General features: G+C 51.3%; 9 protein-coding genes across 9 annotated transcripts; 4 read left to right on the top strand and 5 right to left on the bottom strand.

The window, feature by feature from the left end:
* Window positions 1-1,699: 1,699 nt before the first annotated feature.
* On the bottom strand, window positions 1,700-5,245 carry PpBr36_02443 (uncharacterized protein; the record flags this gene model as incomplete). The annotated part of the gene is made up of 1 exon (XM_029889625.1): window positions 1,700-5,245. One exon carries the CDS (start codon window positions 5,243-5,245, stop codon window positions 1,700-1,702), a length of 3,546 nt encoding a protein of 1,181 aa, XP_029753239.1.
* Window positions 5,246-5,911: 666 nt separating this feature from the next.
* On the bottom strand, window positions 5,912-9,018 carry PpBr36_02442 (uncharacterized protein; the record flags this gene model as incomplete). The annotated part of the gene is made up of 4 exons (XM_029889624.1): window positions 5,912-6,908; window positions 6,963-7,517; window positions 7,569-7,684; window positions 7,744-9,018. The coding sequence occupies 4 exons, from the start codon at window positions 9,016-9,018 to the stop codon at window positions 5,912-5,914; spliced, it is 2,943 nt and encodes a 980-aa protein (XP_029753238.1).
* Window positions 9,019-9,923: 905 nt separating this feature from the next.
* PpBr36_02441 (uncharacterized protein) lies at window positions 9,924-11,564 on the top strand (the record flags this gene model as incomplete). Its single annotated transcript, XM_029889623.1, has 5 exons — window positions 9,924-10,559; window positions 10,618-10,753; window positions 10,926-11,040; window positions 11,103-11,346; window positions 11,406-11,564. 5 exons carry the CDS (start codon window positions 9,924-9,926, stop codon window positions 11,562-11,564), a joined length of 1,290 nt encoding a protein of 429 aa, XP_029753237.1.
* Window positions 11,565-11,779: 215 nt separating this feature from the next.
* On the bottom strand, window positions 11,780-12,491 carry PpBr36_02440 (uncharacterized protein; the record flags this gene model as incomplete). Its single annotated transcript, XM_029889622.1, has 2 exons — window positions 11,780-12,061; window positions 12,174-12,491. The coding sequence occupies 2 exons, from the start codon at window positions 12,489-12,491 to the stop codon at window positions 11,780-11,782; spliced, it is 600 nt and encodes a 199-aa protein (XP_029753236.1).
* Window positions 12,492-13,018: 527 nt separating this feature from the next.
* PpBr36_02439 (uncharacterized protein) lies at window positions 13,019-13,781 on the top strand (the record flags this gene model as incomplete). Its single annotated transcript, XM_029889621.1, has 2 exons — window positions 13,019-13,283; window positions 13,369-13,781. 2 exons carry the CDS (start codon window positions 13,019-13,021, stop codon window positions 13,779-13,781), a joined length of 678 nt encoding a protein of 225 aa, XP_029754103.1.
* A 993-nt stretch (window positions 13,782-14,774) lies between these two features.
* On the top strand, window positions 14,775-15,362 carry PpBr36_02438 (uncharacterized protein; the record flags this gene model as incomplete). Its single annotated transcript, XM_029889620.1, has 2 exons — window positions 14,775-14,944; window positions 15,119-15,362. 2 exons carry the CDS (start codon window positions 14,775-14,777, stop codon window positions 15,360-15,362), a joined length of 414 nt encoding a protein of 137 aa, XP_029754104.1.
* Window positions 15,363-15,659: 297 nt separating this feature from the next.
* On the bottom strand, window positions 15,660-16,883 carry PpBr36_02437 (uncharacterized protein; the record flags this gene model as incomplete). Its single annotated transcript, XM_029889619.1, has 3 exons — window positions 15,660-16,408; window positions 16,483-16,703; window positions 16,777-16,883. The coding sequence occupies 3 exons, from the start codon at window positions 16,881-16,883 to the stop codon at window positions 15,660-15,662; spliced, it is 1,077 nt and encodes a 358-aa protein (XP_029754097.1).
* Window positions 16,884-17,487: 604 nt separating this feature from the next.
* On the bottom strand, window positions 17,488-19,582 carry PpBr36_02436 (uncharacterized protein; the record flags this gene model as incomplete). The annotated part of the gene is made up of 3 exons (XM_029889618.1): window positions 17,488-18,425; window positions 18,491-19,367; window positions 19,448-19,582. The coding sequence occupies 3 exons, from the start codon at window positions 19,580-19,582 to the stop codon at window positions 17,488-17,490; spliced, it is 1,950 nt and encodes a 649-aa protein (XP_029754098.1).
* Window positions 19,583-20,089: 507 nt separating this feature from the next.
* Window positions 20,090-21,412, top strand: PpBr36_02435 (uncharacterized protein; the record flags this gene model as incomplete). The annotated part of the gene is made up of 2 exons (XM_029889617.1): window positions 20,090-20,109; window positions 20,185-21,412. The coding sequence occupies 2 exons, from the start codon at window positions 20,090-20,092 to the stop codon at window positions 21,410-21,412; spliced, it is 1,248 nt and encodes a 415-aa protein (XP_029754095.1).
* Window positions 21,413-21,666: the final 254 nt, after the last annotated feature.

The raw sequence follows: 21,666 nt of genomic DNA, 5'->3' as shown, positions 1-21,666 counted from the left end.
GATTCGGGTCTGCTCACAAATCTCCTATGAACTCTTTTGACTCGTGTGGCTAGCCTCTTCCCAGGTTCAACTTTGTTTAACAAAGTTGCTTGAGTTGGTAGATGTTCCCGCTCCTCGAGACACTGGCTGATTTCACCTTACCGTAGATGCGAACTCGATTGCCGACAGTTTCCCAGGGATAATCGATCAATTTTCCGTAGGATGATTGCGGGGGGAGCTTGACGATGACGGGGAGACCCTGGGAACGGATGCCAACTACTAACTGGAGTTAGTTAGGTTGGTACCTGCTTGTAGGTAACGACAACCTAGTCACATAAGGTAAGATAGCTACCAGCTAGGTAGGGCAGGCAAGTCAAGCCACCTACACCTGCCTTGATCATCAGCGATCTTGTTGGTGCCTTGCATGCCTTACTTGTAAACCTAGACCTAGACCGAGCCTAGAAGCTAGAACCTGGACTAGAGACCTACCTTAGACAGTTAGTTGCTCCTCGAGACCCCGCCATTGGGTATCCAAGGGCATCATAGAGCTTCTTTTGCGTTGGGTCCAATGTCATCCCTCACTTTTGTCCATCAGTACAATCTTGACCACGCAAATCGAAAATAAAAGAAAAAAGACTAGCAGCCAAGGGAGAAAAAAGATAATTTGCTAGCTCTTTCTCTGCTGCATGAGAGGCAACCAAAAAAATGGCCGTCGACAAAAAGATCGCCGGCGTCGGTCCTGCCGTGCTGAAAAATACCAAGACCACCACGAACCAGAAACGTAACCTGCCTCAGCTGCTGCCCAAGAACAAGAACATTGCCAGCCCAGCCGATCAGAAATCAGCTCAAGTCAGCAAAACATAGACAAAAAAGCCACAGCGATGTCAACACCGCCACCACTACCAACACCACCAGCCCCAGTCCCAGCCGGCAACCAAGCCGCACGTCGGGTGGTCGAGCTGCGCAGGAGGGAGCAAGCCAAGCTGCAGGCCAAATTTGGGGCCGATGAGCCTGCCGATAACGAAAAGGCACTGTTGACTTGGGAGAAGAGGAGGAAACGGATGGCGGTCAAGAGGATGTTGAAGTCGATCCAGAGGAAGACCAACCGGGCCATCAAGATGAAGGAAAAGCATAAAAAAAAAAAATAAAANGCTACTGCTGCTCCACCATTCATGGCCAAAGGGTCTTTGTCATGTTGACGATAATAAGGGGCGAATGTGACATGGATCTGAGAGCTGCTTCTTATGCCGGGCTTTAATCCAACAGAACCAACAATCGCGTTGTTTCCAAAGTTGATCATGGTGACAAAAAGAAGTGCATTTTTCTGTTGTCTTCGTTTTATCATAGGGGTTTCGGTTCAACTACGGCATTGTAAGCATGTGTGATTATTTACGCTGGTGACGACCGCCGGAATCAACTCTCTTTACTCTGACGGCAAAGTACGAGGACACCACTAGCGCTGTGAATGGATCAGACATCGACACCAAAAAAAAAAAAAAAAGAAAAAGAAAACAACGTTGACGAAATAAAACAAAAATCGATATCTATATGATTATAGTACAAACAGATCAGGGAGAAAACAGGTCTTGTTTACACATACCCCTTGCCTTTGGCGGGAGACAAGATAGAACTAGAGGTTTTGTACAATTAGTGGTGGGAGCAGTGCCCACCCCCAAGTATGTATTACAACGCGAATTTGTCCTCTGGATACCGGCTTGGTTCAAGGCCGATCCACAAAGCCACGGCTATCGTCCTCCTCTGCTTCTCGCTCAACCTCCTCGGTCTTCTCACCCGCGCCGTAAACACCGTCCTTGTCTTGGCCACTGGGCGTTTCGCCGAAGACCTCACGGTAGTCGAGGCCCTCCTTCTGGCCCAAGACGTAGACAGGCTTCTTCCTGTCCAGCTTATTCTGCTCCTTCCGGTACCTCATGCCGCTTTGCGAGATTTTTCGCAGCTTCTCGAGAAACTCCCTTTGGCGGATGTTCGGCTCATCCTCCGAGGGCGGCGTGGGCTCGAACGTCTCGCGGCGTCGGTCCTTCACTTGCTGATATATCTTTTCCGCATTCTTCTTATCCATCTCCTCGATAGAGTAAGCGAGACTCCAGTTTCTCGGACTGCCATTTACCCGCTCAACCATTTGACTGCCCAACATGTTACGCGCCGTCAGCACCATCCCGAGCAGTTCTCCGCCGTCCTTGTCGTCACTGTCCGCATTGCTGCTCTGTGAAGACTTCGCGTTGCTGATACTGTCAGCCTGCTTCATCTTAGCCTCGATATCGGTGGGCGCGTCATTATCGCCGCTTGCTTCCTGGGAGCCAGAAAGCATTTCAGACAGGATCCTCTCGAACTTCCTGATCCGCAAAGTTTCGCGCGGTGTCACGTAGTTATCTAAATCCCGTTCGGAAAGATCCGCGGCGGTGGTTGAGGTCTGCGCCCGAGCAGCCAGTCCGAGGACCATGTCTTTGAGTGAAAACCCAGCCGTTTCCTTGACTGCGGCGGAGTTAATAGCCGTGTTCTTGCTGTCGGGAAGAATGCCAGGCTCACTCTCAATCCCACTGGCATCTGGACTGATGACGCCTTCCTCCATGGTGGCAACAGTCTGGATACTCTCCGCTGCAGCTCTGAGGTCAGGATTTGTGATTGCAGACAACAGCGCGTCGACCTGCACCTTGGAATTTTCGGGAGAGAGGTTGGCCAACAGCCCACTCTCCTCCAGAGCACGCTCGATGGCCTCCCTGACTGTTGCGATCCCTCGCGCGTCGTCCTCCATGGCATCTTCGACGCGGTCCATCATGTCGGCCCACATCTCCTGGCCCATCTCCGCGGGACTCTCCAGAGAGGAGACGTCCTCCTCATCCTCGTTGACAAGGTCCAAGTCCTGGGCGACTCTGTCCTCATCTTCCGACGCTGGCTCCGGTACCGGGTCCAAGCCCAACATCTCCTTCTCAAACTTCTCGACGGCAATTCTGTTCGCTTCCTGAACCTCGTCGATTTCCGCCTTGGACACGGGCTTGGCAAAGATGTACATGAAAGGGGTTTCGCTCTGCCGCGTCTCAAAGTGTAGACGCAAAGACTTGCCAGGGAATCGCGCCGTGGCCTTGTCCAGGACCTTGTTCAACAGCGTCACGCTGAGCTTGAATTCGTCGTCGCCGAGCTTGCGATCCGTCGTGCCGTGGATCGTGTAGTCCATCTCCTCGAGGGGTATGTACTGAAAGCCAAAGATGCGCTGCGTGTTGTGGTAGGCGACAAAGATGCCATCCATGCGACCCATGCGCACCTGCATCGAGTATTTGAGGAAGGCTGATCGGATCATGTCGAGGTATTCGCGCTCGAATGACTCGAACTCGCCGAAGCGCCGGCGAATTTCGTACCCGAGGCCGGTCTTGATGTTTGTCGCATCCATGCGAATCGAGAGCACCGCCCTTGTCTTGAGGTCGTACATCCCGGTCCCCGGCAGCCTGGGATTGTGCGCGTCAAGTTGCGACCGCATCAAGAAATCACCCAGCGTGGTGTAGTGGTAAGCCTCGGGATCTTCACGCGCGGACTCGCTAAGTAGGTGTGACCTGTCCCGATGATATTTTTCAAACTCCTCCTTGGGTAGGGTAAGCAGTTTCTCCATAGACTTGCCGAGCAAGCTCAGTATAGTACTCTTGTCGAACTCTTTATCCGCGTCGATAGCATAGGCGCCATCCTTGTAATGTAGAAACGCTGCCGCGGGGCCGCGCATTATCCGGGTGAAGTTATTGGATTCAACCGGCGTCTCTCTGGTGAGGCTCTTGGTGGTGATGGGCCGCCAGCCCGAGATGAGGTAATGAAAGTGGGCTAGGGACGCCGTCATGCTCGACGTAGATCCCGTGTATTTCTTGCCGAGACTCGAAGCCATCTGGATAAGTGTCTGATCCTTGGACGAGGTCACGTACCGCTTGAGGGCACTGAAGTCAAACTCCTCAATAGGCATGATCTTAGCCAGGTAAGGGTCAAAATTATATACCTTCGTCCTCGGGCACTGCAAGTGATAGACTCCCGGGTTGAAGAGCACTCGGTCCAACCCATACTCCACCCCTGGTACCGGCGGCTGTGGCTTTTTTATTGGTTTAAGCACCAAGTCGTTGGCTTTGACATAGTGTATACTGTAGGACTTTCCTTTTTTCTTGTTTACCACGGTCCGCTGTCTTGGTGTGTCAGAATGCCCATCCTTGCCCCCGGTGCCTTGTAGGTCTTTAAACGCCGCAGCTTCCGACCTAGTAAGGGTTTTCGATGGCTGGAGCGGGCTTACAGGCGCCTTCTTGGTGATGCTCCCACCGTCCTCCGTTGGCTTTGTCAAGGGCTGGTTAGGCGTCGCCGCCTTACTCGAGTCCATAACCACCGCACTGTTCTTGGAATTGGCGGTTGCTGCCGCCGTGGCAACATCTTTGTCTGCGCCCATAGCGCCTTTGAGAACGCCAAGCGCCTTTGTTAAGCGCTGCACTTCGTCGTTGGAAGCATCCGGAGAAGGCCCGTGTCGACATATATCGGGCGAGGTTCCAGCCTTTGGCCACTCCTTATTCTTCGAATTCGCCGCTAGCTTCAGCAGCAACCACTCCCAGGCTTGTCTGAGCTCGCCGTGTACTATATCAGGCATCAGTTTTCCTCCAATGCCAGCTATGCCGTGTGCGCCGGGCGCTATGTTCAGCTCCTCCCGCAGTTGCATCACCTCAGTTGGAGTGACCAAACCATCTCTTGCTATACGGCGTAATAGGTTTCTTATGAGCTTGTCTGTCAAAGTTTTGTTGAGTTGTATTTCAATCTCCTTCCCGGACTGATTGTTTGGCTTTCCTATCTTGTTCCGCAAGACCTGCAATGCCAAATCCCGATCAATAGGGCAATCCCGTAAACAATGGAGGAAACGTTGGAAGTAAGGACCCAAAGCTATTTTAGCATCGATGGCGTCTTGGACATTGGAATACTGCCTCAAATCGGTAGGGTTGTATCCCATCTCAACACACCATTCTCTGATGGATTGCATCACCTCGTGGAGCTGTCTCTCGTCGCCTCTGGGAAGGGGTATCGCGGGTTTCTTGCCATTTTCACCAGGTTCAAGGTTCGAAGCACTTTCAGAGAGCGCCTCGGATTTTTCGACCTCGTCCGAGCGTGGATGGTTCTGCAACGACGAGTAGAGGCGGCTGCGCGCGGTACGGACTGGGGCTATGGGCGAAACGGCTTTTCGTAATAGGGACTGTACACTAGGCGAAAGAAGCCGGGCCCCTCGGCTTCGAAAGGGAAACATTATGATTGCATGAAAGCGAAAAGCCAATGTCGAAGGATGATACAGAAGATCAGAAAATTTATGTGAGCGCCGTGCTAAAAAGAATGCATAGACGCGTGCGACGGTCTAGAGGTCTAGAGACCATGGTAGACTGGATTGAACCCTTGTCGAAAATTTGCTGGACAAACAAGCTATCGATAAGCATGAACCCTTTGTACACTTCAGGAGAGGGACCACAGCGCACAGGTATGTCGTCATATGGACCCTTGTCGATCCGAAATGTGGAGCGATATTTACGCGGTAATCCAGAACCCTCGCGACGACAGTGGACACTTAAAGTACAATACAGCGCCTACTTCAAACAAAGTGATTATATGATACCAAGCAGGGACGTAGCTTGCTTAGGTGACCTCCTCTATAAGAATTCAATCAGTCTTGGCCCTGGCACAAATAAGGCCTGGCTTGTATAAACGACATAAGGCCAGGCGCAAACAGCAGGGTAACCATATCGAAGTCTGATCTCAAACTTCCACCTGGAGGTAAACACCGCTTCATCTGTAGATCTGGACACGCTTTGTTATATCATCATGCAAATGCAAATACTTATGCAAAGAACACCGATCACGCTTTACAAGCAGCAACACATCCGTCGGCCCATCAATGCTTGTCCTAAATGTTTGATTAAATTCAGACACTCCGCACTCGCAACGCGACGGCCCTGGCAGCCTCGCTCTTCTCCGCAGCCTCGTTGGCGAACCTGATCGCCTCCGCTCGCCTTCTCGCACTCTCTCCGTGTTGACCCATCATCTCGCAGCTAGCGGCGAGCATGCCTTGCGCAACACTTCTCCAGAGCAAATTATCGACCTTGTCTGCCTGTGCTGCCGCCGCCTTTGCACTCTTGAGGGCCTGGTCACCCACTACACCTTCGAACAGCCGGTAACGCATGATGCTGAGCGCAATTGATAGACACTGGATGTTCCGGGTTATCTGCGACGATGATAAAGCGCCCTGGAGGTGTTTCTTTACATCGTTGATACTGAGCGGCGGGTCGTGCGAGATGGAAGCCATGACGAGGCTGAATACAGTTCTGAGATCCGGATCCGGGTGCGAGCTGCACAAGTCTTTTATATCTTCGGTTATAGCTGCTGCTTTGTTCTCGTCTCTATGGCGTGGATCCTGCATGATCCAGAGACGGTTCAACGCAGAGAGAATGCAAAGTTCCCGCGGGATAACGCTCTGTGCGTCAGGTCCAGTTGGATGGCGAACTTTGAACCGTTCGTGCGAGTAAATGTCGATGGCCTCATCGAGCATGCATCGACCCTGATAGCAAACGGCCTTCATGTACATGGCCAAATCCTGGAGATTTCGATCCAGTTTTTCGTCCATCAGCGAGTCGATATTGTTGACGCACTGCTGAACTTCAGCCCATTCACAGTGCGATGCCCGTGAAAGGCCGAGCAGAATGTTGACGTATATCTTCAGTTCAGAATGCCACCTTCCTCGTCGCATTGATTGCTGGAGGGTCCAGTTTTTCTCAACCGGTGCGCCAGGGGCTTCCAGCCTGGATAGAGAGCGCAATGCCTCCCTCCAAGCTTCTTGGCTCTTCATATCTGTATCTTTGCTGGCGTTGTTGTCGCCCGTAAAAGTGGTTTTATACATAATTGCAATGCCGGTGAGTGCATAACTGTGAAAAAGTTAGCCAGACCTCTTGTTGGTTTTCAGGGCAAGAAAATCTTACCACAGAGCGTAAGTATCGGGTTTTGACATGAAATTAATGACTAGGAAATCATGCTGTTCGTTTCCAATTCGTACAATCGCGCCAGTGTCTGGACTGATAGTATTCTTCGACGCCCCATCCTTCTTCATAGGCAATAGTAACTCTGAAGATTCCCAAGAAATGTTATGGATCTCATCGAGGCGGTCCTGAAGGCTTTTGATTTTGCTCAGAGATGCATCCGGGCTCTTTTGACGAAGACTGCATGTCAAGTCTAGGATCGACCTCAGCAAATCAACCTGAGCGAGATGTGCCGAATCTTCCAGCTGAAATTTTGAGGCTTGAGCAATGCAAGCTTGGACGCGCTGAACCGCATCCGTCTTGTCAGTTTTCAGATGTATCAACCCTTCGAGAAGTGATAAGAACACATAAACTGCACGATCGCCTCTTCGACTGGCAAGAGCAGTGGTCTCTCGGATCGTCTCGATGAGTGATGCCAAGTCCTGCGGAGCAGTTGAATTGAAAAGCAGTGAAATCTTGCCGAGTCTCATAGCGTAAGACCAATACATGTGTTTATAGCTAATGGCAGTTAGTCTCGGTCTTGGAAAACGGCAGGATGGAGTGACTCACGTATCGCAATCATGAATGTGTCTTTGTAAAGCTACTAATGCAGCCTTGTGGTTTCTCCTATTGAGAACCTTGACAAGGAGATCTTGCATGCAGTATTTCAAGTCAGGAAATAGACGCTGTGCCAAATATGTCAGTCCATGCTGCAGTGAGAAGATGATCGTATCAATCAACTCACTTTTTCGGCTAGCGCGATGCCTTGTGACAACATGGTCTCAGCATACATGAGGTCCTCGGTCTCTTCCAACACGATGCCGGCGTACCTTAACCGTGCCTTAGCCTCAACACGACCGCTCAGCTTGCCGGAAGCTATGGCTCTGTCAAGACAAGTGAGCCCAGTTGCAACCAGCTTGTGATATTCGGCAAGACCTTCTTCCGAGCAAGAGCTCACCAGTCGTGGGGCCGCCGCCTGAGCCTTGCCCAAACACTCTTCCGCGACGTGTATTAATATTGTCTCTAGCGCAAGATGTGACTTTTGAAGGCTCGGCGCGGGCGATCTAGCAACGGCAGGAGAGTTGGCAAGCGCGGGCGATCTCGACGGCGCCGGAGATCTAGAGCCGGTTGTTGACTTGGTCACGCCTCCCATGTGCACCTTTTTCAAAGTTGGCGATTTCGAAAGCGCTGGTGACCTATGTGACGTTGCGGGCGATTTCGATATAGCCCTTGGTGTCGAGCTCGCCGGTGAGGGCGCGATGTTGCCGCGCTCGACGCTTTTTGCAACCTGAGAGGGCTGCTGACCCTTCATTTCCGGGATGTTGATCGTGATACCCCCACCTGGCCTGACATGACGAGAAACGGTTGTGGCGGCAGGCGGTTGTGATGACTGCTGCAACTGTTGCGGTTGTACGTATTGCGGCACTGATGGTAGCTGCTGATGCTGTTGCAAAGGCGATGGTACTTGCGGTCGGTGAGGTTGCGGCTGGAAGTGCGCTACGGGCGCTGGGATTTGGGACGTTCGGTGATAGAGATGAGGCTGCTGCTGAGCAAGCTGGTTCGTGGCCGCGCGTTGACCGAATGTGGAATCGTAGCTCGCGTATGTCGAGGCTGGATTGCTTGGGTTGGAGTTGGCGGGATATTGGACCGGCGGGGGCAAAGGGGTTAAAGGGGACGGATCGACCAGGTGTTGCTGTGACGGCGGCAGTCGCTGGTGATATTGTTGCTGGTGGTACTGATGGGAAGAAGGTAGATGACCGGGCTGGTGTTGCGGGAGTTGGCTCTGATGCTGTTGGTGTGCTTGGGATTGCTGCGGCTGGAAACTCTGTTGGGCATATGGCGGATATTGAGGGTGCGGTTGGTGGGTTTGGTAGCTCTGATGCGCTCCAGGAGCGGCAGACACCTGCCCGTAAGGATTCTGGCCATTCATTTGGAACTGTTGTGCACTATAAGGCATCGACCCGGGCTGCCCATTGTATGCCTGCCCCGCCGGCGGCCCGGAGCCATGGTAGTATGCCATCGCATCGACGAGGAGGGAAGGCGCGTCCACCCTCGGGTTACGCGATTGTCGGATAAGGTACAAAGACACGCATTGTAGGTTTGGCGATTAACTTTCGCTTTTCCGCGGTTGTCGGCTGACAGCGAAGCATCAACAATTTGAAGAAAGTGGGAGGAGAAAGTAGTCAAGCCCTTGGCCAGACATTCATTGCCATTAAGTGATCCGATCACGCTGAAAGAATGGCATCCACCCACTGAGTATACGTCAAAGGATGTGCATTGTATTTTCTGGGCACGAGGGATCGACAGGAAACTATCCCTGTCTGTGATTATGTAATCAAACCATTCCGTCAGCGGTAATCATGCTTGCTTGGTTTCAAAGTGTAAGCTTGCTTTGGTCCATCCGCCACGTGCAATTGTTGTACTGATTTTCCTAAACAAGCTGCTCTCATTCGACAAGCCCATTTATTACCACATAATAGGTAACGAACGTGGTAAGCTAGTCCAGAATCCTCCGCCAGTTGAAAACGTGCCGAGGCCCAGAAAATGCTATGGAGAATCATGCAGTTAATCTCTGTAATGCGTGCATCTTACTGGTACAATTGTCGATTACCATCGAATCGGGGCTCCAGTGATGTATCCCCTGCCCAAAGACTACTGTAAAGTTTCTTGTCTTGAAGAAGGGCCCGCTTGGTTTCGATTTGGCCCATACCCCGGGGTGCGAATTCCATGATAAACAACTCAGATTCCGTGTTCCTGCAAATCCCAAATGCAGCTCTCATGACTTCTCAAGTCAAAAGTCTTGGCCTATAATCTTTATTCTCGAAGTCGTTGTCCCTTATACAGATTTCGGAGTTCTTTTTTTTCTCTACCTCATCCACTCCATAAACTCTCAAGCTGCTCCGACCATTTGGTCTTTCTGTGAGGATGGCGAGCTGGCTGGGCCTGGCAACCACTCGCTTCAGCCACTCTCCATCTCCTCTAGTCTTGCGCACCAAAGATGGAGAGGAGAAGACCTTAGCTGATGTGTGCAAGGAAAGCACACCTCCTTGCCGACTAAACCCTCTCCTATTCAATGGTCACCTGCAGACTATGTGGACGTCGGTCAAGTACGAGGGTCCCTTGGTCCACTACAAACGGAAGGTTTTTCAAGCAGACTCCACGTACCTTGGCTCCTTTGCCGTCGACTTTGCCGTCGATCCCTTCGAGGAGCATGATGCAAAGCTTCCTCCGCGTACCGCCTACTACACCGATGAGGAATTTGACAAGCTGGGTTCCGATGACAGTAGGCCCATGTTAATCGCCCTGCACGGTTTGTCTGGCGGCTCGTACGAGCTGTACCTAAGAGAGGCGATACAGCCCCTGATTATGGATGATTCGAATTGGGATGTTATCGTCGTAAACTCGCGCGGATGTGCCAACAGCGAGATTACCAGCGGTGTCTTGTTCAATGCTAGAGCAACATGGGACGTGCGACAAGTTGTGAAATGGGCTCACGAAAAGTATCCCAACCGGCCTCTATTCGGCATTGGCTTTTCCCTTGGAGCGAACATCATCACCAACGTAAGCAAGTTCTACTTTCAGCCAGGTATTTTTGAACGGAGATTAACCATTTGTACAGTACGTGGGTGAAGAAGGAGCTGGCTGTTTGCTCAAGGCTTGTATTGCTGTTGGCAATCCTTTTGATCTGGAGGTCTCCAGCAAGGCTATGCAAAACTCGGCCCTGGGACTGAATGTCTACTCCAAAGTCATGGGAAGTAAGTGATACACCACAACAACATTCCCTATCTATCTGAGCACTACGAACCTACTGCGCTTCCTGTGGATTATGCAACGGATCTTACCTACTATGGGCGTTTCAAAGTCTCTGAAACAATGTTCTTTTCTTGCGTGTTCGACATTGAGTGCTGACAAAAGGACAAAAAATAGACAATCTCAAAAGGCTCATCGCCAAACATAAGGAGAGCTTATTGAAGCACAGTAACCTTGACTTTGACGTGATCGAGAAAGTCACATATTTGCACGAGTTTGACAGGGCTGTACAGTAAGTCCTCGACAATTTGCGAATAATGAACTTGATGAATGGGGTTTTAACCAAAACATTAGATGCCAGAGCTGGGGATACCCAACAGAGAGCGCTTATTATAGGGATGCATCTTCTTCCGACTCTATACTAGCGATCAGGATCCCGTACTTCGCCATCAGCGCCGCCGACGACCCGGTTGCTGTGGACCAGGCCGTCCCTTACCAGGAATTCAAAGTTAACCCTTATACGGTCCACTGCAGCACCTCATTGGGAGGGCATCTGTCGTGGTTCGAGCTTGGGGGTGGCAGATGGCATGCCCGCCCTGTAAGATAAACTCAGTTTTCTACTCTCCATGGCGTACGTGGGTACTAACAAAACCACAGGTGGTGAACTTCTTGCGTGAAATGGCTGCCAACATTGATCTCAATTTCAACAAGGCCAAGGTTAGCAAGGACATGGAGCCCAAAGCTCCAGACGCGCATGGGTTTGATCCCATGAGAAGGAGGATGAGGATAAATCCGCGACAGCTGAAAGACGACTAGACACCAGAGCCGTCGCGGCGACCCCGCTATCCATCCGCTTACCAGGACTGCTTAGATATAGACGTCAACTTAGATTTCCATCGCTCTCACTGCATCACGCGGCATCCATTTCTCGAGTTAAAATTTTCTGTCTTGATTTCATAATGCGACTCAACATAGCCCAGATTCCCGTAACGCCTTGCAATGGTATCGAAAAAGAAAGAACGCAGAAAATATCAGGCAAAAGAAACCTTCTTCTTCTTTGCCTTAGTCGCTTTGGATCCTGTAGCAGCAAGTTCGCTCACTCCCTCATTCTGGGTTTTGTTGTTTCTCGACCTCTTCTTTCTCAGCGAGTTCTTGGTATCTTCAAGCTTGGCCTGGCGCTCTGCCTCCTTCTTTTCGGCCTCTATACGCCTAGCCTCGCGAATCTCCTCCATCTGCCTCGCCTTCATGATCTTGGACTCGATCTGACCCTCCTTCTCCGCCTGCACTATCGCAAGGATAGTATTTATGCTCTCCTGTGGAGAGATCAACTGGTCAGTACTTTCCAAAAAAATAAAAAAAAAATAAAAAAAAAAACCCCCCCAAATAAAGATTTATAGACCTCAGCACGAAAAAGTAGCAGCTTACAGGGTCGTCGACAAAAACCTTGCCCTTCTTCTTGCCCTTGGGCTTCTCGACGCCGACCGGAGTGATCATGTTGAGCTTGGGCACGCCCAGCTCCTTTTCCGTGTACACTCTCTTCTTTTTCTTCTTAAGGAGGTCCGAAATTGACGGGCGTCCTTTGGCCTGCGAAGTGATCGGTGGCTTGTTGCTCCCCGTGCCCGACTTCTTTGCCCTCACGAAATTGCCTCCATCTGCCTGCGAGGATGAGGACTTATTGTTCCGGAGGTTGGCTAGCTTGGCCGAGTGTTTGTTTTTTATCGTTTTCGTGCGTGCGATTCCCATTTTGAATTTTGCCTTTCCTTCTGCTCGAGTTATGAGAGTCTGTTTCTGAAGGTTGGTGGATATGGTTCTGGTCGCGAATTTGCCAGTACAAGATCGTTGCCCGTTTATTGATGCGCCAGAATGAAAGGGTCGCTTGTCAACTTTTCCCGCCGCCGAACTTTTTTTCGCCGCCCTGGCATTATCGATAGCTGTAGCTGCCCGCTCAACTGCAGGAATGCGGGGGCTCGTAGACAGGGATTCCTCGATCGCAAGACGCAGTTGGTCGGCGCTCACTCTTTACTCAATGGAGCTTGACATCAGATTACAAGAAGTCACTAATGAAATTTCTGGTGTGTACCTTGTCCCGCGAATATTTTTCTCCCTGCACTGAGTAGATGTCACGCTCCGTCAAAATTCTGAATTGTATTACCATACTCTGGGAGAATTTCTTATTCCGTGCAAATACCCAATACACAGCCATCCTGCAACCAGGGAATTGTTAAGAAAATTGTCTAAAATTCATAAATAATTGTACCTACATAACCAAGATGGCGTCACCAAGGTGGGCTGCATTGGCGCGGGACACAAACGAGACCAAAGTGAAGCTGGCGCTGAGCATAGACGGCGGCGACCTACCGCCCGACACTCACCCCAGCCTGCTGGAGGCTGCTGCCTCTGGCCATGCATCCCAATCGAGCAACTCTCAGAAAATCAGCATAAACACTGGCATTGGCTTCTTAGACCACATGCTGCACGCTTTCGCAAAACACGCAGGCTGGAGCCTTCTTCTCACCTGCCAAGGCGACTTACACAGTATGTTTTCAGGATGCAACGCTCACCAACTGCATATATAATTATATATATATTAGACTAAGCTAACACAGCCAACAAAACAAAGTCGACGACCACCATACCGCAGAAGACGTGTGCATCGCACTTGGTGACGCCTTCAAGACGGCCCTGGGCAGCGCTGCTGGCATCGCCCGCTTCGGCTTCGCTTACTGCCCTCTGGACGAGGCGCTCTCGCGGGCCGTCGTCGACGTGTCTAACCGGCCCTTTGCCGTGGTAAACCTCGGTTTGCGCCGCGAGAAGATCGGCGACCTTTCGTGCGAGATGATTCCGCACTGCATCATGAGCTTCGCCACGGCCGCGCGCCTGACCATCCACGTCGACTGCATCCGCGGCGAGAACGACCACCACCGCGCCGAGAGCGCCTTTAAAGCCCTGGCTGTCGCCGTCCGCACCGCCGTCGGCAAGGTCGCGGGCAGGGAGGGCGAGGTCCCCAGCACCAAGGGCACGTTGAGCGTCTAGGCGAGTCGGCGCGACGCTTGGGATGGCTGTTGGAGTGGTGCGTCCATCGCGGGTCTGACTACCAGAGCGGTTCTCTCGTCTTGGGTTTGTGGGGGTCGCCCTGACGTGGGTGCAAAGATGTTCGACAAGGCGAGCTCTATACCTGTTGCCAGGCTTGGCACTCCAGAGATATTGGCCCCCAGACCGCGCAGATGGCATGAGCTGTCGTTCAGGAAGGCTGATGTGATCTTTAGCGAATTGGCATCCTGGCCTCGATCGTGCTCGTATCTATCCCGAGGCAAGATAGATGCAATGAAGCGAGAGCTGGTACAACCTTTTGCTGAACTGTCAACACAAGATGAGGACTGGGCAGAACCTCCTCTGCTAGAGCCGATTGACCTGCATAAAATCTCCGACTGCAGTGACTCCCACTGGAATGGCTATCATGATGTTAAACAAAAGTTTGTCATGCTAGCCTGCATGAGCCCACCGAAGCCCAGGACCTATTCTGTCTTTGGTATCTGCTCGATCCCCAGTTTTCACTGCCAGCGGTTTGCCCATTTTTGTGTCTGAGTTTTATCAAGTCAGCGCGTTACGTCAAACAATCATTAGAAAAGAAATTTGGTTCCCAATAGAAAACAGATAGCCAGCGACAACCCTTGGAAGTAGAAAGCATGTGCTTACCACCACTTTAACGTTACCAAGATGAGCCGATTCGATGGGATTGAAAACTGAAAGCCAATCGTAAATAGTATGTCTGAAGATAGGAGTCTAGCAAAGCAAATGGTACAGGGTAGGTAAAATAGACAGGGGTCGCTGATCGGGATTTGAAGCTTTCGGTTGGCGGGAGTGTGAGGTCATTGTCAAAGCGGAGTCTTCGGCGTTCCGAACGTACGAGGGTCCATATTCCTAATTTTCTTGTAACCTCTCGCCTCTTTTTTTTCTCAAGAATAATAATAAAATCAAAAGAATATCCCCCAAATTGCAAATGTCGCACCAGCTTCAACGGCAGTCATGTCTCGGTACGATGTCCTGAGGCGGGAAGAGGCTGTCGGGGCCGGACGCGCGGCCGCCCAAGCCGGTGTTGTCGGAGCCGCACGCTGGGGTGTCGGCTTCGCGATCCTGGGCGGCATCGGCTATGCCATATCGCCCATATATAGGGGGTTGACAATTCAATTCAAGACGTATGAAGCCCTGTCATCTGCGTTTTCCCCTTTCCAACTTGACCTTGTTTTTTCTTTTCTTTTTTTTTTTTTTCCTTTTTTTTGCAATCCTCCTACGGCTACTCCATCGTGTCTTGCTTAGCCAACTAACCTCATGCTTTCGTCCGACTCTCACTAACATTCGCGTGATTACAGCTACATTCAAATGTCGGGCATGGTTTTTGGCGGCATGATAGAGGCAGACAGGGGCCTCAGGAGATTCGAGGCTGAGCAGAGGTCCCGAAGGCGAGCGGCCAGGAATCAAGTCGCGTGGGAGGCGTATGAGAAGGAGCTGAGGGCGCTCGAAGGTGAGGAGGATATGAATTTCACGGATCAAGGGCAGGGAACCAAGGGCAATGAAACCCTAGGCAAGCCGGGCGACGCATCGAACTCCAAGTAAAAGAGTCTTGAGAACACCAGGGTCGGGACTGCATATTCAGAGCTACGTACAGGCTGGTCCAAGTTATCCGCCGCCACTAAGTGCAATCGATGCCCTGCCGTATCATATTTTCATCCTGAATTAGGTCCAGACCTTCAGAAGATCAACAATCATCATTATATTTCATCAGTCTATTTATCATGCTGAAGTAAATGAGCGTCGCAGTCCCCAACGCCAACGCAATGAAAAACAAATAAACCTAGACACACATACTCTTGCACGGCAGTCATCGTCCGTAACTTTTCCTCCAGTGCTTATTTACTTCTTGGGTATTTCAAACTTTTTCGGATCCATATTCAACTTGCATAGCCTGACCACACAGCCACTCAGTTGTAGTAGCGTCTGCACGCCCTCGAGGATCTTCATGTGCGCAAAGCCAATCTCCTTGATGAACTCCAGCTTGGTATGTTCACTTAGCGTCTGTATCGTCTTGGTGACCTTGAACATGGTACTGATTATGTCGTGGCTCGAGTATCCCAGTCCCCACAGCTCCCGCAGCGCGTCGAGCGCCGAGTCGACGTTGCCCTCGTGGCAAGCCTTTAGCATTGCCTGGACCTTGATCGGATGCGGCGAGTCGACGACCTTGAAAACATTGTCGCCGCTCACGAACCCGAACCCAGAGTACGTCGACTGCAGATTGTTGATGGCCTGACGCATGTCACCCTCAGCGCTAAAGACTAGAGCGGCCAACCCATCGTCGCTGTACTCGACCTTCTCGGCCTCAATGATCTGCAGTAATCGTTTGACTACCTGCGCGTCCGTTAGGCGGGCGTACCGGAGGATCGCGCATCGTGACTGCAGAGGCTCTATAATTTTGTTGGACTGATTGCACGCAAAAGCGAATCTCGTAGTGTTGGAGTAGATCTCCATCGTGCGCCTCAGGGCCTGCTGTGCGCCAGACGTCATGCTGTCGGCCTCGTCAAGAATCACTAGCTTGTGTCGGCCTGATGGGAGTGTCACTTTCTTTTGAGCAAACCCCTTGATTCGGTTTCGAACCACGTCGATTCCTACAGGTTTGTTCCGGCTGTCGTTAGACCATGTTGCTGCTGCTGAGTTTGGGGAGTCCAACGGCTGTCCATACCTCGCTCGTCACTGGCGTTTAGTTCTAATACTGCCTCCTTGTAGGAATCCCCCAGAAGTTGCCTGGCCAAGCAGAGAACACTGGTAGTCTTTCCGATACCCGGCATTCCGGAAATGATGACGTGTGGCATGTTGCCGTCCTTTGCGATGATTTTTAACCGCTCGATTGTCTCGGTGTTACCAACCACATCATCTAGGAATACAGGTCTGTACTTTTCAACCCTACGGTTACCCATGGCGTTAGTGAACATCCTTCGATAGTAGAGGTCCGTCATGTGCCAGCATGTTTGCTCACCATGGTAGCTCGTAGTTTGGGGCGCCATTTGCATTCGCTGACACTGCTTTTTTGACTGCGGCTGTTGAGGACTCGCCCTTCTCCTCCACGGCTTTGGCTGGAGCCATTCTGGTATTCAGCCTGAATATACTGGCAATAGTTTCCGGTTAGGAAGGAGCTTTTTTTCTGGGTATTGTCTGCCCTTCAGTGCTCGTAGTTCTCGTTCGCCGGCGAAGAACGTGCTTGGTTGTCTGGTTTCTGCATTCTGGAAGCATTTTACGCGATCAGGTAAAGTTTGGCGCGTCGCGTTGTATTTATTCAAGCAGAGGGGCGGAGGGTTGGGACATGGGCGCTAGACCAAATTAGGAAGCAAAATGCTTCTTTTTGGTTGATTTATATAATTAACGACCAGGATTTTTGCCAGCACCCAATGTACTCCACTTCTCAATCCACCCGACAGCCATCTGCACTAGACTAGTCCCCCAGCTCAGCTTCATAGGCCTAACTCTAGGCGCTATGTACAGAGTGCCTACATAGTACCTCTGTTTCCTTAGTATAGAGGCGGGAAAAAAAAAAGAACAAAAAGAAAATCTCCCAAGAGGTACAATACTAGTCATTTCAACATTGCCTCGTATAATTTCATGAGCTTGACGCCTATTCAAGTTCTATCCCGAGCTGATTTCTTCGTTGAAGACCGGCGATCGGTAGATGTCAATTGACACATATATCAGCTTAATCCTCATCGTCCTTGTTCAAACGCCTGTTGGCCTTTGGCTTCTGGCCACCCTTGAAGTGCTTCTTCCCAGACATCAACCTCGCATCCTTGGGGTCAATATTGTTCTCAATAGCCGCCATCTCCCTAGCCTTCCGTCCACTTAGTTGCTTCCCCGAGGCCATTCCCTGTTCAGTATACTTGTAGTTAAAAGGCCGGTTAAGATGCCCAGCATTCCTCCCTGTTCCAAAGAACGTCTTGTCCAGCTTCTGTGACTTGGGCCCTTGCGGCAAAGCAAGGATGTCCGTGCCTGCCAGTGAGACAGTATCCCCCGCGCTGATCGACATCGCATCCAAGGCGGCAGTGACAGCCAGCCTCCTCTTCTCGGGCAAGTTGGCGACAATGTACAGCTCGTTGTTGAAATCCACGGCGTCGCTCTCAAACGTGGGAGGCGGTTCGCAGTACAGCAGCTTACCATTAACATAGTCCTTTAAGATATGTCTTGCTGCCTTTGATTCGTCTGGCGAGGCGTTTCCTGTCTTTGTGAAACCACGGGCACGTGCATATGCAACGAGAAGCTCCTCTGCCGTTGGAACTCCCGTCCCGCCCTCCTCAGCCGGTCTTGTTTTTATGGTGATACCATAAACAGCCTCCAAGTATGCTTTCGGGATCCTTCTAGCAACAAGAGCTGCCGGGCCCGTGAACTCTCTTAATTCGTCGATAGGCAGGACACCGTTGCAGACAAGATCCGCCTTTGTACTGGCAAAGTTGGGGAAAACAAGACCTGGACAGTCACAAAGGACAACCTTGTCGCTCAGATGAATGGTCTGGAAGTGCTTGGTCTTTCCCGGTGTCGACGAGACTGAGACCTTCTTTGCTCCGATAAGAGCGTTGATAGTCGATGACTTTCCGACATTGGGATATCCGACTAACCCAACTTGCATTTTGTGCTTTGGATCTGTGGTGGATGTCAACAACAACTGATCGATGCACACGCCGCAATGGGTGCAACAATGAACATACCTGAGCTCTCCGGAGCATGCTTCAAGAAGATAGATTCCAGCTCCTCTACCGTGATGATCCTCGTGTCAAAATCCTCCTCCTCGGATGAGCTTTCCTCAGTCTTCTGACCCCCAGACTCCTCCTTTTCTGCACTTTGCGGCACTAAAGCATCGGGGTTGAGCTTTGCGCCTCCATCCGCAGCAGTCGATTCCTCTGCCTCATCCTCTTCTGATCCACTCTCCAAGTCTCGCGCCTCGTTAAGCTCCTTTGCGTAGCTTGCAGAGAAAAAATTGAAGGCGATTTTCGCACCCTTGAGATACCTGGCCCATTCTTGCCTTTGCTTGAGGGTCATCATGTCGGCCTTGTTGATGAGCAGCAAGTTTTCCTTCTTGGGGTCCACAGACTTGACATAGTGGTCGAGATCCTCGGACCGGAACAGTAACGGGTTCCTGGCATCCACAATCTGAACGACCAGATCGGAGCGCTCAATAACCCTCCACAGTTGCCTCCACACCTCCAGGTTGCGCTCAAACGGCGTCATCAGCAAATCATGACTCTCTGCGAGTTCAGCCAGTCCACGGCGCCAGTTGAGAAAAGCCTCCCTCTCCATCGCATCCAGCTGCTCCGGTGTGGTCGTTTCATCCCATTTTGGCCGCCGCGGCACTGTAAGCCTCTGCTTGTGCGTCTTGTGCTTCCCTAGGACGGCCCTCTCCTCCGCGGCGGAGAGCAAATACGGATTCTTCTGATCGGTGTGGATAATTTTGACATTGTTCATCTTCTCGGCCGTGAAGTCGGTGCCAGCCAGCTCGGCGGTCGAGAGGAACTCGTCTAGAGCGCCTTGCTCTGTGACTGAGCGCATCTTCACCCATGCTGCTTCCTCCCTGTCGTTGGTGATGTACTGATCACGTCAAGATTGTTAGAAGTGCTCCATACGCAAATGACAGATGAGATTAGAAGCGCGGCTGCGGGTATGCTTACCTGCTCGCCTGTTGCATGGTTGGTTCTGGTGACGGCGCCAGCTTTCCTCCTGTCGGCGCCTTTGCCCTTGCCGAAACGATCGTTCATCAAGGCATTTCCAAGCCCGACGGACGATTTGTCCTTGGCGCGAACCATGTTCAAGTGATTATCTCTAATATATTGCTGAACAATGTGTTTCTTATGAGTGAAGACCTTGGAGAGATTGTGTTGTTTTTAGGATTTGTTTTAAATCAAATAGGGAGGTTGTTTGTCTCCGGTCGAAACTCTCGTGCTGAATAATTCCCGGATTGGTAAAGTAGGCGCGAGAGGGGGCAAATTCTGCGCGAAAAGTATGACATATACCGCGGGGCAGGCACCTCCAAGTGGTCGCACAGGTGGGGGTTAGGGGTCCTGCACACCCAGATAAGGTGTGATAAGAGCCCGAGCAGGGAATTTTTTTGGTTTCCCCCGCGTGTGCTCGGCGAACGCATTTTGCATGCAATTCATCAAAGAATGCAAATCAACTTCTCAACGACCTTCACTCCGCTAACTTAACTATTCTCGTGATTGATACTCGAATCGAGTCGCTGGTAGTCAGACAAGAATCCCCAGCTTTTGTCTTGTCCATAGCCTGTACATTTCGACTACCTCCTTGCAGTCAAAATGCCCAAGGGAAAGTGGATGTAAGTTGCCCGTTGGGTTGTCGCATCCTAACCATCAAACTGGAAGACGCTGACCTCAGTTCCTATTTTCTTAAGAGACAAAAAAACCGCAACGCACTTCACCCTAGTGCATCGGCCTCAAAATGATCCTCTCATACACGATGAGTCTGCGCCATCCATGGTGCTCAATCCGACACAACTTCCTAATGCTTCCGGCAAAGTGAAAAAGTTGGATGACCTGGCCTCAGAGCTGGGGTCAGATGCACTCAGCATCCGTGACAATGAAGGAGAAGCCGCCAACTATGGGGTATACTTTGACGATACCGAGTATGACTACATGCAGCATATGCGCGATCTTGGTTCAGGCACTGGCGAGGCGGTGTTCATCGAGTCGACGGCTGGGCAGCAGAACAAGGGCAAGGGAAAGCAGAAACAATCACTGGAGGAGGCTCTCCGTGAAATGGAGCTCCAGGATAAATCAAGCGACTTGCTTGATGCCGACATACTACCCAGCAAGGATTTGACCCGGGCAACATACCAGTCGCAACAGGACGTGCCGGATATGATTGCAGGTTTCCAGCCGGACATGGATCCAAGGTTGCGAGAGGTCCTCGAGGCACTTGACGACGAGGCTTATGTGGACGACGATGACGACATCTTCCAGCAACTGTCCAAAGACGCGAAGGAGCTAAGTGAGCATGAATTTGACGATACATACCCTGACGAGTACGATGATGGCTGGGAGTCGGACGCCACAGCAAAACCAAGCAAAGAGTTCCGTGATGGCGACGAGGCGCCACAGCTGGTGGACACGAACGCGCAACCACCAGAAGGCCCCTCGCAGGAGTGGCTAGAAGACTTTAAGAAGTTCAAGAAGGACCAGAGCGGCGAGGGTAGGAGCAGGGCAGGTCCAGGGGCAGGCTCGGAGATCCAGTCGTCAATATGGACCACCACAACATCAGGGGGAAGACGCAAGAAGCGCAAGGGTGCGTTGACCGACAAAACTGGCTTTTCGATGACATCCTCGTCGCTGGTCAGAACGGAAGGCCTGAGTTCACTAGACGCTCGATTTGACAGGATAGAGGAGGAGTACAATGCCGACATGGAATCTGAGCTTGGTTCTGTGTCTGGCGTCTCGATGGCATCCAGCGTAACGGGGCCGATGCGCCACGACTTTGATGGCATACTTGACGATTTTCTTGGAAAGCAACCGAACAACAAATCAGCTGCTGGGAAAAGGGGCAAGAAACATTACAAAGGGGGGCTTGCTGAGCTGGACGAGATCAGGAAAGGTCTCGGGCCTGCGAGGATATCGACTCGCTGAAATTTGGGGCGAATATTATAGAGTATTTGGTCGCGTGATGTCAAATATATTTAATGAATTTCTGGTCAAAGCCCGTGCTCGTTAACTTTTCCGGACTAGACCAGATCGTTAATTGTCTAAGATTGAATGACCAAAGAATGGAAAAGCCAGAATGCTTCCGCTTTCGCTATTGAGTGATACGTCGTCAACGGTAGACCGCCAACTGGTAAAACAGTGGGGTTGTGGGGCAATGGCAGAATGCCACGGACAAACCA

Source organism: Pyricularia pennisetigena, chromosome 3 (assembly GCF_004337985.1).
Source record: "Pyricularia pennisetigena strain Br36 chromosome 3, whole genome shotgun sequence".
Lineage (NCBI taxonomy): Eukaryota > Fungi > Ascomycota > Sordariomycetes > Magnaporthales > Pyriculariaceae > Pyricularia > Pyricularia pennisetigena.
Note: the sequence above shows the minus strand (reverse complement) of the source record. Positions and strands in the feature narration are given on the sequence as shown.